The sequence below is a fragment of the Scheffersomyces spartinae genome, assembly GCF_019049425.1.
Source record: "Scheffersomyces spartinae strain ARV_011 chromosome Unknown scaffold_9, whole genome shotgun sequence".
Classification (NCBI taxonomy): domain Eukaryota; kingdom Fungi; phylum Ascomycota; class Pichiomycetes; order Serinales; family Debaryomycetaceae; genus Lizanozyma; species Lizanozyma spartinae.
The window spans coordinates 37,179-49,735 of NW_025065056.1; the positions used below are offsets into that span (position 1 = coordinate 37,179).

General features: G+C 37.7%; 6 protein-coding genes across 6 annotated transcripts; 1 reads left to right on the plus strand and 5 right to left on the minus strand.

Annotated features, from left to right (window-relative positions):
* Window positions 1–179: 179 nt before the first annotated feature.
* MEX67 (Mex67p) lies at window positions 180–2,048 on the minus strand (the record flags this gene model as incomplete). The annotated part of the gene is made up of 1 exon (XM_043195696.1): window positions 180–2,048. The coding sequence occupies one exon, from the start codon at window positions 2,046–2,048 to the stop codon at window positions 180–182; it is 1,869 nt and encodes a 622-aa protein (XP_043049401.1).
* A 260-nt stretch (window positions 2,049–2,308) lies between these two features.
* On the minus strand, window positions 2,309–2,809 carry DAP1 (Dap1p; the record flags this gene model as incomplete). Its single annotated transcript, XM_043195697.1, has 1 exon — window positions 2,309–2,809. The coding sequence occupies one exon, from the start codon at window positions 2,807–2,809 to the stop codon at window positions 2,309–2,311; it is 501 nt and encodes a 166-aa protein (XP_043049402.1).
* Window positions 2,810–3,693: 884 nt separating this feature from the next.
* On the plus strand, window positions 3,694–4,215 carry NAT5 (peptide alpha-N-acetyltransferase subunit; the record flags this gene model as incomplete). The annotated part of the gene is made up of 1 exon (XM_043195698.1): window positions 3,694–4,215. The coding sequence occupies one exon, from the start codon at window positions 3,694–3,696 to the stop codon at window positions 4,213–4,215; it is 522 nt and encodes a 173-aa protein (XP_043049403.1).
* A 162-nt stretch (window positions 4,216–4,377) lies between these two features.
* Window positions 4,378–6,441, minus strand: SEC63 (protein-transporting protein; the record flags this gene model as incomplete). The annotated part of the gene is made up of 1 exon (XM_043195699.1): window positions 4,378–6,441. One exon carries the CDS (start codon window positions 6,439–6,441, stop codon window positions 4,378–4,380), a length of 2,064 nt encoding a protein of 687 aa, XP_043049404.1.
* A 362-nt stretch (window positions 6,442–6,803) lies between these two features.
* On the minus strand, window positions 6,804–8,582 carry ADE17 (bifunctional phosphoribosylaminoimidazolecarboxamide formyltransferase/IMP cyclohydrolase; the record flags this gene model as incomplete). Its single annotated transcript, XM_043195700.1, has 1 exon — window positions 6,804–8,582. One exon carries the CDS (start codon window positions 8,580–8,582, stop codon window positions 6,804–6,806), a length of 1,779 nt encoding a protein of 592 aa, XP_043049405.1.
* An 865-nt stretch (window positions 8,583–9,447) lies between these two features.
* Window positions 9,448–10,062, minus strand: RPL15A (60S ribosomal protein eL15; the record flags this gene model as incomplete). The annotated part of the gene is made up of 1 exon (XM_043195701.1): window positions 9,448–10,062. One exon carries the CDS (start codon window positions 10,060–10,062, stop codon window positions 9,448–9,450), a length of 615 nt encoding a protein of 204 aa, XP_043049406.1.
* Between the last annotated feature and the right edge of the window lie 2,495 nt (window positions 10,063–12,557).

The window sequence follows — 12,557 nt, forward strand, 5'->3', positions numbered from 1 at the left end:
TAATAGCCGTTTCCTTTTATTAAATGGCAGAATTGGTTTTCCAATAGTCACAATTCAATTTAAAGAAGTGTACCATTCATAGTACATAAAGAGGGAATCAAAAAGCATTCTTAATTAATACAGAGGAAATTTCTAAAAGAAACGTAAGATACATCATTTATTCTAAATACAGAAGCTAACTAACTGATATATGCTTGTGGAGGAAGAGAAGCTACCGAGTTCCTAAAGTTGATAATACATTGATTATAATCCCATTGACTTTGCTCACAAAGCATTACTCCGTACTCGAGGTTGAGTTTAGTTTCAAGTAATATCTTTACAAGCACCTCTTGCTGAATAGGAGTTAGATTATTCTTAATTTCTATGGGAAGATCTGCAGCAGATGGAGTTCCAGAAGGTACCTGCGGCTGTTGTGGTTGAGGAGTCGCAGAATGTGATGGAGGAGTACTCACATTTGGGACAGCAGTACTTGGTACAGATGTCTTATTTGTAGGGTCATTCCAAGCCAGAATTTTTGAGAATGGTCTAACAAGTAACAAATCTGTGGCTACTATCATTGAGCCATTAGGACCTGGAATCACCACTAATGTTCTATCAAAAGATTTTGAGCTTAATGCAACTTTTTTATTTCTGTTATGGTGGGACATCCTTCCCTTTGGTCCACCAATTGACGAATTCAATGCTTCCAAATTGTCTGGAGCTGCAACTTCTTCAAAAGAACCATGTAAAGTTACCATAATGGCATTTAATTGAGGGAGTCTCAGACATTCCATACTGTATAATAACGGTTTATTCACCAACTCATGTCTGGTTTTTGGAAGCTGAGTAAACATTTTATATATTTGTTCAGGTCCTCTTCCAACTCTATTTAGTCTAGACTTGATTGAAGACACCTTGGTTAAATTTCTAGACAATGGCAAATAATAACCAAAATCTGTGCCTGAAGGTCCATTTCTCAGATCATTTATCACTTCTAATGTATGTGGGTGTGCTGAATCTATTTGCATTGAAAATTGGGATTCTGCCTGATAAAGAACCATAAGTCCTTGTCTATTTGAGTCCCACAAATTAATGTAATTGGTGATAAAGTTTGTTGCAACTTGTTGGATATCTTGGTCTTGGAAAAAGATTGGTTGTTGAAGTTCAAATGGGAAAGTCAAATTATTGATTAATGCTTGCTCATATCTTAATGTTTCTCCATTCAATACAATCAAACGGGGGAATGTTTTCATCAATTCAAGTTTAACATTTTCAATATCTTGTGGATTATTGACGTTCACAACTGGATTCCCAACCAAAATTAATTCTCTTAAAAAGTTCAACTTGTGCTTGAAGGTTTCAAAAGACTTGATACGGTTTAAGTTGTTATTTTGTAAGGAAAGATTTTTTAGTTTAGGAAACGTGTGGGCCATAATTGAAAGTGAAGCCAAATCGGAAAGTTCGTTTGCTGACAAATCTATACTTTGTACATCCAAGTTTATATCCCCGGCAACTTTCATTAATGCAGTGAAAAACTTGGAGGTACTGGCCAAAGATGCAAAAAACCCTAACTGAGATAAGGAAGGATCATGTTTCACTGAGCTTAAATTAAGCAACTTCATTTCCGGTTGGTATCTCGACTTCAAAAACTGAGTTAAAGCTTCTATAACATTACCAGTGGAATTACCATTATTATTGCTATTATTGATTGAGTTCCCACATGAGTTGTTGATTTTCATAAACTTCAATGATTTACCAGCAAACTTAACTCCACTCCAACTTAATAAAGTATTGACATCTTGTTGATTCTTTACATAACCACGAATATAATGCGTGCTCATATCCACCAGAGCATTCCTTACCGCTACCTTACACTTTCTTTGAATGAAACCAATACAGTCTTCCATTGAAGCACCATCCCAACCTGAGATGTCAATGGGCACTGAGTTTTCCAAAATGTATTGGTCGGCATTAAAGCCTTGTTGTTGGAAATTGCTATGATTGCTGTTGTTATTGTTTCCATGATAATACAGACCACCGCGGCCACCTCGGCCACCTCTATAACTCATTATGTGGGGAAATTGGTGTTTGCAAGTTGACGTCTGGAATTTGCTGGTATACTACTTTGACATTTCACTCAGAAAGAAAAATTATGCGACATAGAAAGCCCTATGATTACGTAATACAGCGACAGACAATGTCTTTGCTTCTGTTGTTGCTACTTTGATATGAGCTAAATTGTTACAACATGGATTTTATTCAAACTATTCAAAGCTTATAGAACATAGCCATCAAGAGTATGATCATCAAGAATCATGATTTTGTGGGCTTAGGCATCCTTTTTTGATTGGGGTTGTGGTGGTGGTACAACCTCACTACTATCGGCATTATTCTCATGCAAAGTACCAACCACTTTATACTTATTATCGAAATGTTGCTCCCAGCTATCCAAACTTTCAAGTTCCTCTTTAGTCAAGCCTGTCAATGTATCTATGGGTTCATCAATTGAAGTGAGACAGCTCAATTCGAAGGAATTCAAAGCTAAACCTCTTGAGGCGTCTCTTCCAGCAAAGTTTTCATATGGACCACCAGGGCCATAGAAGGTAGCCCCCTGTGTTACATCAAACACTCTCTTTTTGACGGCAATGAAGATTCTGGGATTATCAATACCATTATACCTTGCTAATGTTTTGGGAGTAAACTTACCCTCTATAACCAAGGGATCTGATTCAGCTTGCTCTAGAGGATTTTCCGTAGTGGCAACTCCCACCATGCTCTTGATAAAGAACAAGAATACCAAAATAATCAATGCTGTATTTAAGCTTATCATGGCTGTTACGTTGAACGAATGACATAGTAAACGAATAAAAGACTACCATTGATTCTATCTGGTTTGTAGTCGCATAACCTGTTGTTGTATACAGACCCAAGTCACGTGTGAGGAACGACTTGAATACCCTCAAGAAGACTTTATTAAATGCTATCGCATGCAAACGAAGTTTTATGAACGCTCATAATAAGATAACATCAACTAAAACACTTAACGAACTTAATAATAATAATGATAACAAAAAAACCTTATGATTCTGAAACTTAATGACTATGAACCATTATAGTACCATGTAGTGACTTCCCTTATCAATAGTACATTCTAGCGTACAAGAGAGTTCATAAAACAAATATGATTGACGCATTACACATCAACATAAAGCGTTTGTTCTACACGACCTTAACCTGAAGCATGTGCTTATATTCTTGAATTTTTATTATAAGCTTCCATTGAAGCGCCAGTGGTTCTAACTGGGCCATAACACCTATTAGTGTACCATGAGTTATCTTGCAATCGATAATGAATGGCTAAACATTTAATCGAAACGGCGATTTGGTAGCTCATTGTGTGACATGACATGACATGACATTACATTACATTACATTACATGACATTACGAACATAGCAGGTCCTCACAAATGCAACCTTTCTATCAGTACATTGTTTTAAGATTCAACTGCGATCGACAACTAGTTATTGTTGGATGACTGTTAATGTTTTCCGTAAAGCATTACCTTTTCACATAACCTTCAAACTAGTTGAGTTTACGACTCCTCCGTTGGTCGTGTACTTTCTCTTGTGAAAAATTAAGAAATGTAATCCACAGCCAATGACTACCTATACTATGGCTATTCTGCTACCTCTACTTCTTCATTACTTTAACAATGAGAGACCCCATTTCATTAGACGACTTAACCTCTAATAATTTGGGCACATTTAAGAAAATCAACACTTCATCTCTTCCAGTGAAATACCCTGAATCATGGTATAAGGACTCATTAAATAAAGACCAGATTATATCTTTGGGCTACTACAGGGAGCTCCCAGTAGCAGGGATCAAGTTGAAAACTATTAGTACTCAACATAACATCAATTGCTTTGAGACTGGAATCCAACAGCAATTGAACTCCAAAATTTTACCCAATGCAGTTTATATCGAAAGTTTTGCTGTGTTGAAACCTTATAGACATTTGGGTATCGGATCCAAGTTATTGGACTTTGCAATTGAAAAGACTAAACAGCATTTTGTTCACGAAATAACTGCTCACGTTCATGTTGATAACCACGAGGCTTTAGATTGGTACTTGAAGCATGGGTTCCAAAAGGATGAAAATGTCCTTAAAGATTACTTTAAGCAACAAGGCTTACCTAATCCAGATGCCTATATAATACGGATGAAAGTATAATGCATGCTGACGTGCATATTTCCACACTTACACATATACACACATATACATTTGATACATACATATACGTATACATACATGGTACCTACTAGATACATACTTAATTGTAAATTCATATACATACATACATATATATAGTTCCCTTATAGTAGACCCGATTAATTATTTCTTGGTTTTAGACTCTTCAAAGTCACCTTCATCCTCAGTGTCGGTGTTTATATCTGTGAAAACACTCTCATTGTCACTGAAATCTTCATCTTCTACTTCTTCAACATCGCTAGTAACTTCTTCTACCTTAGAGGACTTCTTGGTACTTTGTCCTCTCATTGCAGCTAAAGCACCTGCTAATGAATCTTCTTCTGGGTCGGAAATGTCACTGTCAGAATCAGAATCTTCGTCCAGTTCTTCCTCATTTTCACCCATAAGTTTACGAAACTTTTCTTTATTAATTCTTGGTGGTGCGTTTTCAACAGTCATGGTGATTGGAATGTCTATGTCACATCCATAGTAAGCATTATTTTTCAAAATCAATCTAAAGTGGTAGTTACCAGGTTCTTGGGGTGTAGGTTGAGTAAATGGGACCTTGAAAGTTCCAAGGACAACGTCACCTTCATTACCTGCTTTCCAGATATCTTGAGACACTTCCAAATTGCTCAAGTCCATGTTGCCTAAAACAAATGTGCTGCCTCCTTCAACTACCTTACCATCTGATTGTTGGAATAACCAACCACTCCAATTGTTTCTTATATATTCAGGAAAGTATGGGGCACATGCATATGGTAACTCGGGTTGCTTCTCATTAGTCTTCAATGGATTGATCAAAAGATCTAAAGATTCTTCCTCTATAAACCTTTCATCATCAATTTCAGGACAAGACTTTAACTTTGCAGACTTAACCAAAAAGTTAACAACGATATGACAAGCAGCACCTGGAGGAACAATAGCTTCACCAGAGACTCTGAACTCAGCTTTTAGGATTCTAAGAACAGGAATATGAGAAGCAATTTTTAGAATGGTATCTAACTTCTTATCATCAGAAACACCCAAAACCTTTTTGATTTCATCTCTTTCTAATGTTAATAACTTACCAAGTCTCTTAACGGGTTGGGCTTCGACTACCTTAGCATCAACATAAGGCAATTGCAATAAGTCTTGGTGCTTACCTGTAGGTTTGACAGCGGCTACAATGGCTCTCTTAGCTTCTAACGCACTCAGTGGAATATCAACACACTTTAAGTGAATGGAAATTTCAATCAAGGCATCAATTAAGCTAGGGAGCTTGGAAACAATAGACAAAGTATCAACAGCCACGTTTTCATCATAAGATCTATTCAAATAACCGGTTATCAAGTCGAAAACAGCATCAGCATCCAAATGAGGAAATCCTGATCTAATTTCTTCACTTTCAATACACCATCTGATAACATCAAGTGGAGCAATAAGTCTACCAGGAACACGAGTAGCAATGTTTCTAACAAACATGGCAGCAGTGTCAACGTGGATACCTCTCTTTGTGTGAGACTTCACATCGTCCCACCATCTTCCAACAATAATAGGCATGAAGATACCCATTGCAATGAAATAGAATCCAACAAAGATCCATGAATATTTGCCCTCCACCCAATGTTGAGGGATTGCAATACCGTGAACAGTCATTTGTTTGCCATCAGGATGACCATACTTTAAAAAGTTTTCCTTTGTTACTTCATCTGTTAAGGCCTTATAAGCATTGGTTATACGGATATACAAGGCTTCCATTTCCTGTTTCCCCTTTTCTGTAAGGTCTCTGGAAACCTTATCTGGATGATATTGCAAGGATAACTTTCTGTATTTGGCTTTGATTTCCTTCTCTGATGCACTGACACCAACACCCAAGATGGTATAGGGATCAAATACTGTGGACAAGTCCATTTCCTTAGTAAAGAACGCAACCAACACAATGATCAGGACAGTACCCACAATGAGGAATACCAATGTCTTATTGAAGATCAAGTTAGACATCTTTCTACCCTTCTGAGCACTAATAGCATCTTTATGAGGCAAGTCTAACGTTTCACTATCTTCACTTATCGACCCTTTGACACTATTGTTGGCTGTGGCCACGTCTTCTTTAGAAGATACAATACGATGAACATACTGAATGAAGACGAGTCCCACAACAAATGTAAGAATGGCAATCACAAAATATGGCCACCATTCGCCCTCATCATCGTACTTATACTCCATTGCTATATATAAGTATAAGTATTAGAACAGTACTATAGTATCAGTAGTAGTGCTTGTCAATACGTGTTTGAAATTTTTTTCTGTTGAAAATGATTTTGGTCACACACGACTTCCTGGGGTAATATTCTCAGTTCCATATTGAAAAAGATAGTATATGGTGTGGTGTAGTTGGAACGCCTTATAGCTGTTCAAGACAGTATGTCTTATGCCTTAAGTACTATAGACAGTATATTTTAAGTTTTAGACAGATATTTTATATTGCAGTTTTTTTTCTTTACTAGCATTTTATTAGAATTGTATATTATATAAAAATATGATTAACATAATACTCATGTACTTTACTTTATAAGAAAAACGTCCAATCAATGGTGGAATAAACGAATAGCATTTTCCACATAGACGAGATCATGAGAGTCAGCAGCAGCGAAAACAGCCTTGTCCATAACAGAACCAGAAGGTGCAGCAACGTATTTAACACCAGATCTGACAGCACGATAAACATTATCAGGGAAGGGGAAGAAGGCATCTGATGACAAAGCAACGTTTTCCAACTTGGCAAGCCAATCAGCCTTTTCCTTTGCAGACAAAGGTTCTGGAAGTTCTTCAAACTTAGATTCGTATTCAGACTTTTCTGGTTCAGAAGTGGGGATTTGGCCGGTGACAAATAAGTCAATGTTGTTGGACTTCTCTGGTCTCTTAACACCCTTGGCCCACTTGAGACCCAAAACTCTTGGATGTTGTCTCAACCACCAGTTGTCAGCCTTGTCACCAGCCAACCTAGTACAATGGATACGAGATTGTTGACCAGCACCCAAACCAATAACCATACCGTTCTTGGCGTAACACACAGAGTTAGATTGAGTGTACTTTAATGCAATTGTGGCAACAGTCAAGTCAATAAGACCTTGCTCAGGCAAGTCCTTGTTCTTGGAAACAATTTCAGTGAAAGATGATGACTTGATGATGGCATCATTACGCTTTTGTTGTAAAGTAATACCGTAAACTTGTCTGGATTCCAACAATTCGGGGTTGTAGTTAGGGTCGATTTGCAAAACACAGTACTTACCACCCTTCTTCTTTTTCAAGATAGCTAAGGCTTCTTCTTCGTAACCTGGTGCAATGACACCATCGGAAACCTCCTTAGAGATAATCTTAGCAGTTGGAACATCAACAATGTTAGAAAGAGCAATCCAATCACCAAATGAAGACATTCTGTCAGCACCTCTAGCTCTAGCGTAGGCATTGGCTAATGGAGACAAGTTTTCAATGTCTTCAACAAAGTAAATCTTCTTTTCAACATCAGATAATGGCAAACCAACAGCGGCACCGGCTGGAGAAACATGCTTGAAAGAAGCTGCAGCAGGCAAGTTTAAGGAAGCGGATAATTCCTTGACTAAAGGCCATGAGTTCAAAGCATCCAACAAGTTAATGTAACCAGGAGAACCACTTAAAACCTTGAATGGCAATTCACCTTGGGAAACAAAAGCTTGAGCAGGCTTTTGGTGAGGGTTGGCACCGTATCTTAAAGGCAATTGTGAAGTGTTTTCGGCGTATTGCTTTCTGAAAAAGTCAGAAATAGCTACATCGTAATCAGCAGTGTGTTCAAAAGCCTTCAATGCATACTTGTTTCTAGATTCAGCAGAGACTTCACCGGACTTCAATTCCTCCAAGAAACCAGCATAATCGTTAGGATCTGATAAAATGGTGACTCTAGCATGGTTCTTAGCGGCAGCTCTCAATAAGGTAACACCACCAATGTCGATTTCTTCAACCGCTTCATCAACAGTGACAGCAACCTTAGAGATGGTTTCCTTGAATGGATATAAGTTACAGACAACAATATCAACCTTTTTGATACCTTGAGCTTCCAAATCTTGTTCATCAGAGTCCATGTTTCTGGCCAAAATCCCCCCATGAACAGCAGGATGCAAGGTCTTCACTCTACCACCCAACATTTCAGGGGCATGGGTGATGGTAGAAACATCTTCAACGGCGAAGCCAGCTTCTCTAATCATCTTAGCAGTTCCACCAGAAGCCAAGATTCTGACTTTTTGAGCCACTAACCCCTTGGCCAAGTCCAATAACCCGGTTTTATCGTAGACAGAGACGATAGCTGTCTTGGTGTAATCGGTTCCAGACATTTCTAGTAGACAGTCGTTTCAATTAACCAGCGATGTGCTACTGCAACAAAGTGTTCCTTTTTTTCCTTTAAGCAGGTGACGGTCTGTGCTTTGAGCCTTTATATATGGTTACTTTTTTCTCTCTCTAATTTCTTTAATAAATTACTCTGACTGAGGAGGAAAAATTTTTATAGGGTTGGTGTAAGGGTGTTGCACATACCGGGTGGAAGGGAGATTCCCTTTGCTACTTACTACATGTAAATCGTTAAGCATGACAATATGTATGAAGCCAGTTGCTATTTGGAAGATAAGTTTTTAAAGTATTCTAGCAAGTAGGCGGAAAGAGTATGTCTTTACTTGTTTACACTCTCAGCGTAATTACGAGGTAAGTGTCAGAGTCAATCTAGTAGCATAAATATATACTACTGGATACAATGCTCCCAATTATCGATTGCACTTATTATAAGAAGCTGCCATACATTTATACTAAAGCATTTCGATATCATCTTATTGCTCTCTTATCTTATCTTATCTTATGTAACTGTACTTACATCAGGAAGTTGATCTCAAGTGTGTACGGCTTGGGGCAACCTAATGCGAGATGGGTATCACCTGCCTCTACAATTTATTGACTCTGTAACTCTAATCGCATCAATTAAAATTCATTGAAGACTTAGTAGTTAGCATAGCACGTTCAGATAAAGTTAATCAATCACATCACTTACAATTACACTATACAATAATATCAACATAACTATAAGGAAACGCCTTCACTTCTTGTATGGGAACATAAACGAATGCAATTAACCACCTATAAGCAATCAATATGGAAGAAAGGAAGAAATCAGCGCAAACACCAAACTTATCCAATAAACCACTAAGCTGCTTAAGATCTGTATCTCCACAAGGACAAAGTGTTGTTCTTCTTCCAAGTGTGACGACGACCAGCCTTGGTGTTGGTGTATCTGTGACCCTTGTTGATACCTCTGGACTTCTTACCAGCAGCAGTAAGACCTCTGGATTCTCTGTGCTTGTGAACAGGGTTAGCAATCCAGTTGTATCTGGCATCTCTTCTGATAGCCTTGTGGGAAGGATCAACCAAGATAACTTCGTAGTACTTGTAGGTAGCGTCTTGGTTAACCCAGTAGGAATTCAAGACTCTCAAGTTAGAGGCTCTTCTACCAACTCTTTCTTCAGCAGTAGATCTCAAAGATCTTTGGTACTTCAATTGAGAAACACCTTGGTTGGTTGGCTTACCGTAAGTAGCACCCTTTGGCACTGGTCTCTTTCTACCACCTCTTCTGACTCTAACTCTGAAGATAACGAAACCTTGCTTGGCCTTGTAACCTAATCTTCTAGCCTTGTCTGGTCTAGATGGTCTAGAAGCTCTGTGGATAACGTTCTTTTGTCTGTATTCCCAACATCTGACTCTGTGTAAGAATCTTAAGACATCAGATTGCTTCTTTCTTTGCAACTCTTCCAAATACTTGTAGGCACCCATTTTGTTCGTGTGTACTTATGTAGCAAAGAAAAAAAACAAAACTATAATGAAAAAAAACTTCAATTAGTTATACTTTCTTCTACTACAACCATCGCATAGTGTGAGTGAAAAATTTTTCATCACAATACTATTGCTTACACAAAAAAGAAATTGTGTCCGGGTAATTTTTACAAAATTTGAGCGTCCGGGTAACTGTTGTGAGATGTGCGGGTAACCTTTTGTTTATGGTATATCCTCAAGCTTTTTTTCTCCCGATTACCGCTTTACATAGATTTGCATCAAGTACCACAATCTTTGCAACCATTCGTATTTTGCGTGTGACATGAATAGATTATCTTTGTACAGCGTGTTCAGAAGACTTGCACGGCCAATAATGTAATGGCAGGATAAAACAGAGTCAACACTTTCATTCTTCTCTCTCAGTCGGAGTCTCTAACATGAATAAGAGATTGTTTCACAAGCACATTAAGTTTTCGTATCCGAGCACTATAGTATTGGCAATCAGAGAAGCAGTAGTATTTTTAGAAAGAGGCTTTGATAGCTCTTTTTCTATTTGTCTAACATTCTTATGTAGTGCCGTACGTTTATGGTTGCCTGGTGAACTTATGCTTTCTTGGTCATACTCATGTAGTACGAAGCATTACTGAAAGGAATAATGTAGCCTAGAAATAATTAAAAAAAGACCAAGCAAAACGACTATTTAAGCTTTGTTTTCAAATTTCCTTTGAAGAGAAGGGGTAATTTTGTTTCAGCGTGGGGGTAACTGACATACTTCGTGTTATGGACTATAACCCTAACAAAAATTTTAAACTGTGGCATTCAAAATTGCAAGAGGCTAGAACCTCAACACCTAACTGAAATCTATCCAGTAATATCGATATCACATTTATTAAGATCAAACTGGAGATACGTTAAAGTTGGTAAGTTTTTTTTACAAATAATGAAAACCTATTTCAGTATAGGCGCAATCACATGGACACTGGACAAGTTTTTGGATGTTACTCTATAAAAGTAAGCGAGTTTGACCAAAATGCGGCATTAGTTGAGCTAGTTTTATTAGTAAATCAAGTTTGACTTTTCGTCTAAACACAACGACAACTGGCGCTTTACGGGGCCTCTTTCTCCAAATGCAAACCCTTATTTTATATGCCGTGTAAATTGAATATAACTCTTTTTGGTCAACTCCGGATCGTTCGTCCTAAGAGCAATTTGCATATCAAACTCCTCCCCTTACGTGCTTACTAAAGTAGAATGCTTCTAAAATTAAATTCTAACTTTAAAACATACTTTAAAGTTGCATGCGTATTAAGAATCTACTTTTGTATCTTTTGCAGCTACTTTAAATGCTATTTACGAAAGACTGTTTGGATGACCAACATTCGCATTACAGAAGCCGTCCTTCGGCGAAACTTTATTTTACACCGAGGTTTGAGGTTATTCGTATGGTAAACATTGTTTTACAGATCAGTCTGGGTTCTTTGCATGGAATCTTATTAGATTCAAGACCACTAAAGGTACACTTTAAGATGATAAATAGTAATCAAGCCGTGAGTAGTGTGAGAATAATAAATTTCTTACTGCTCTCTTTTGCACTCGATTTACTAAGCATTTCATTATGAAAACCTTTGTCGAAGTTTGAATTTGCTTTCACTACTCATGAATAACCTGGTGCTTGTCTCCGATTGTCGAATCTTGAATTGACCGCTGCATTTTTTTTGGTTTTATAACGAAAGGCTATGCAGATATGTATGCCTAGAACTGCTTCTGGGAACCCCTCGTTGGAAATATGCATGAACTTCATCAACTTTGAAGTCGTGCGAGGTATTTTTTTTGTTAGTAATCAAGCCTAAAAGTGATCTACAATTTAAGCTCAGTGAAGCTCGTTTTGTGAACGGAGTTGAGACAAAGATAAGCTTTCAAAGTGGTACCATATTTTCTTTGAAAAACTACGTGTAGTAGATGATCCCCGAGTCAGGGAACAAAGGTTGAAAATATCAAAGCCTGAAGAGGCTCACTCTGTATTATCATAGCCAGTGTTTACCTTTCAGTCGCATGCTTTCTACCGGTAGACACTATTGTCCTAAAGATTCATGTGAAGTAGAATCGGACTTCTTCATGTAAGGTCAACAGTTGTAAACGCAGAAAGTGGTGTACAATGATATTGTGGGGATTCTTGTGAAAGAAGCTCACACAGGTGTAGACTACTATCCCTAAAGGCTTTCGTAGTTATCCCCGAATTGAGTCTTTACCTTCTTGAAGTTAGGCCACTCAATGACCAACACCAAAATATACTTTATAAGGTTAAATGTCTTTCAGAGCCTAATAATCTCTCGTGTAAAGTTTGGGGTTAATGAGATTTTATTTTTCCAATAAAGTTGGCAACGGACTTTGATACTGGATGTGGTGCAAGACTCCATTCCTCACTTGCTAGGTAGAGTGTGAATTCTATGTTAGTCCTTTATACAATACAAGCTGGCTTTCAACCTTGGTAACAA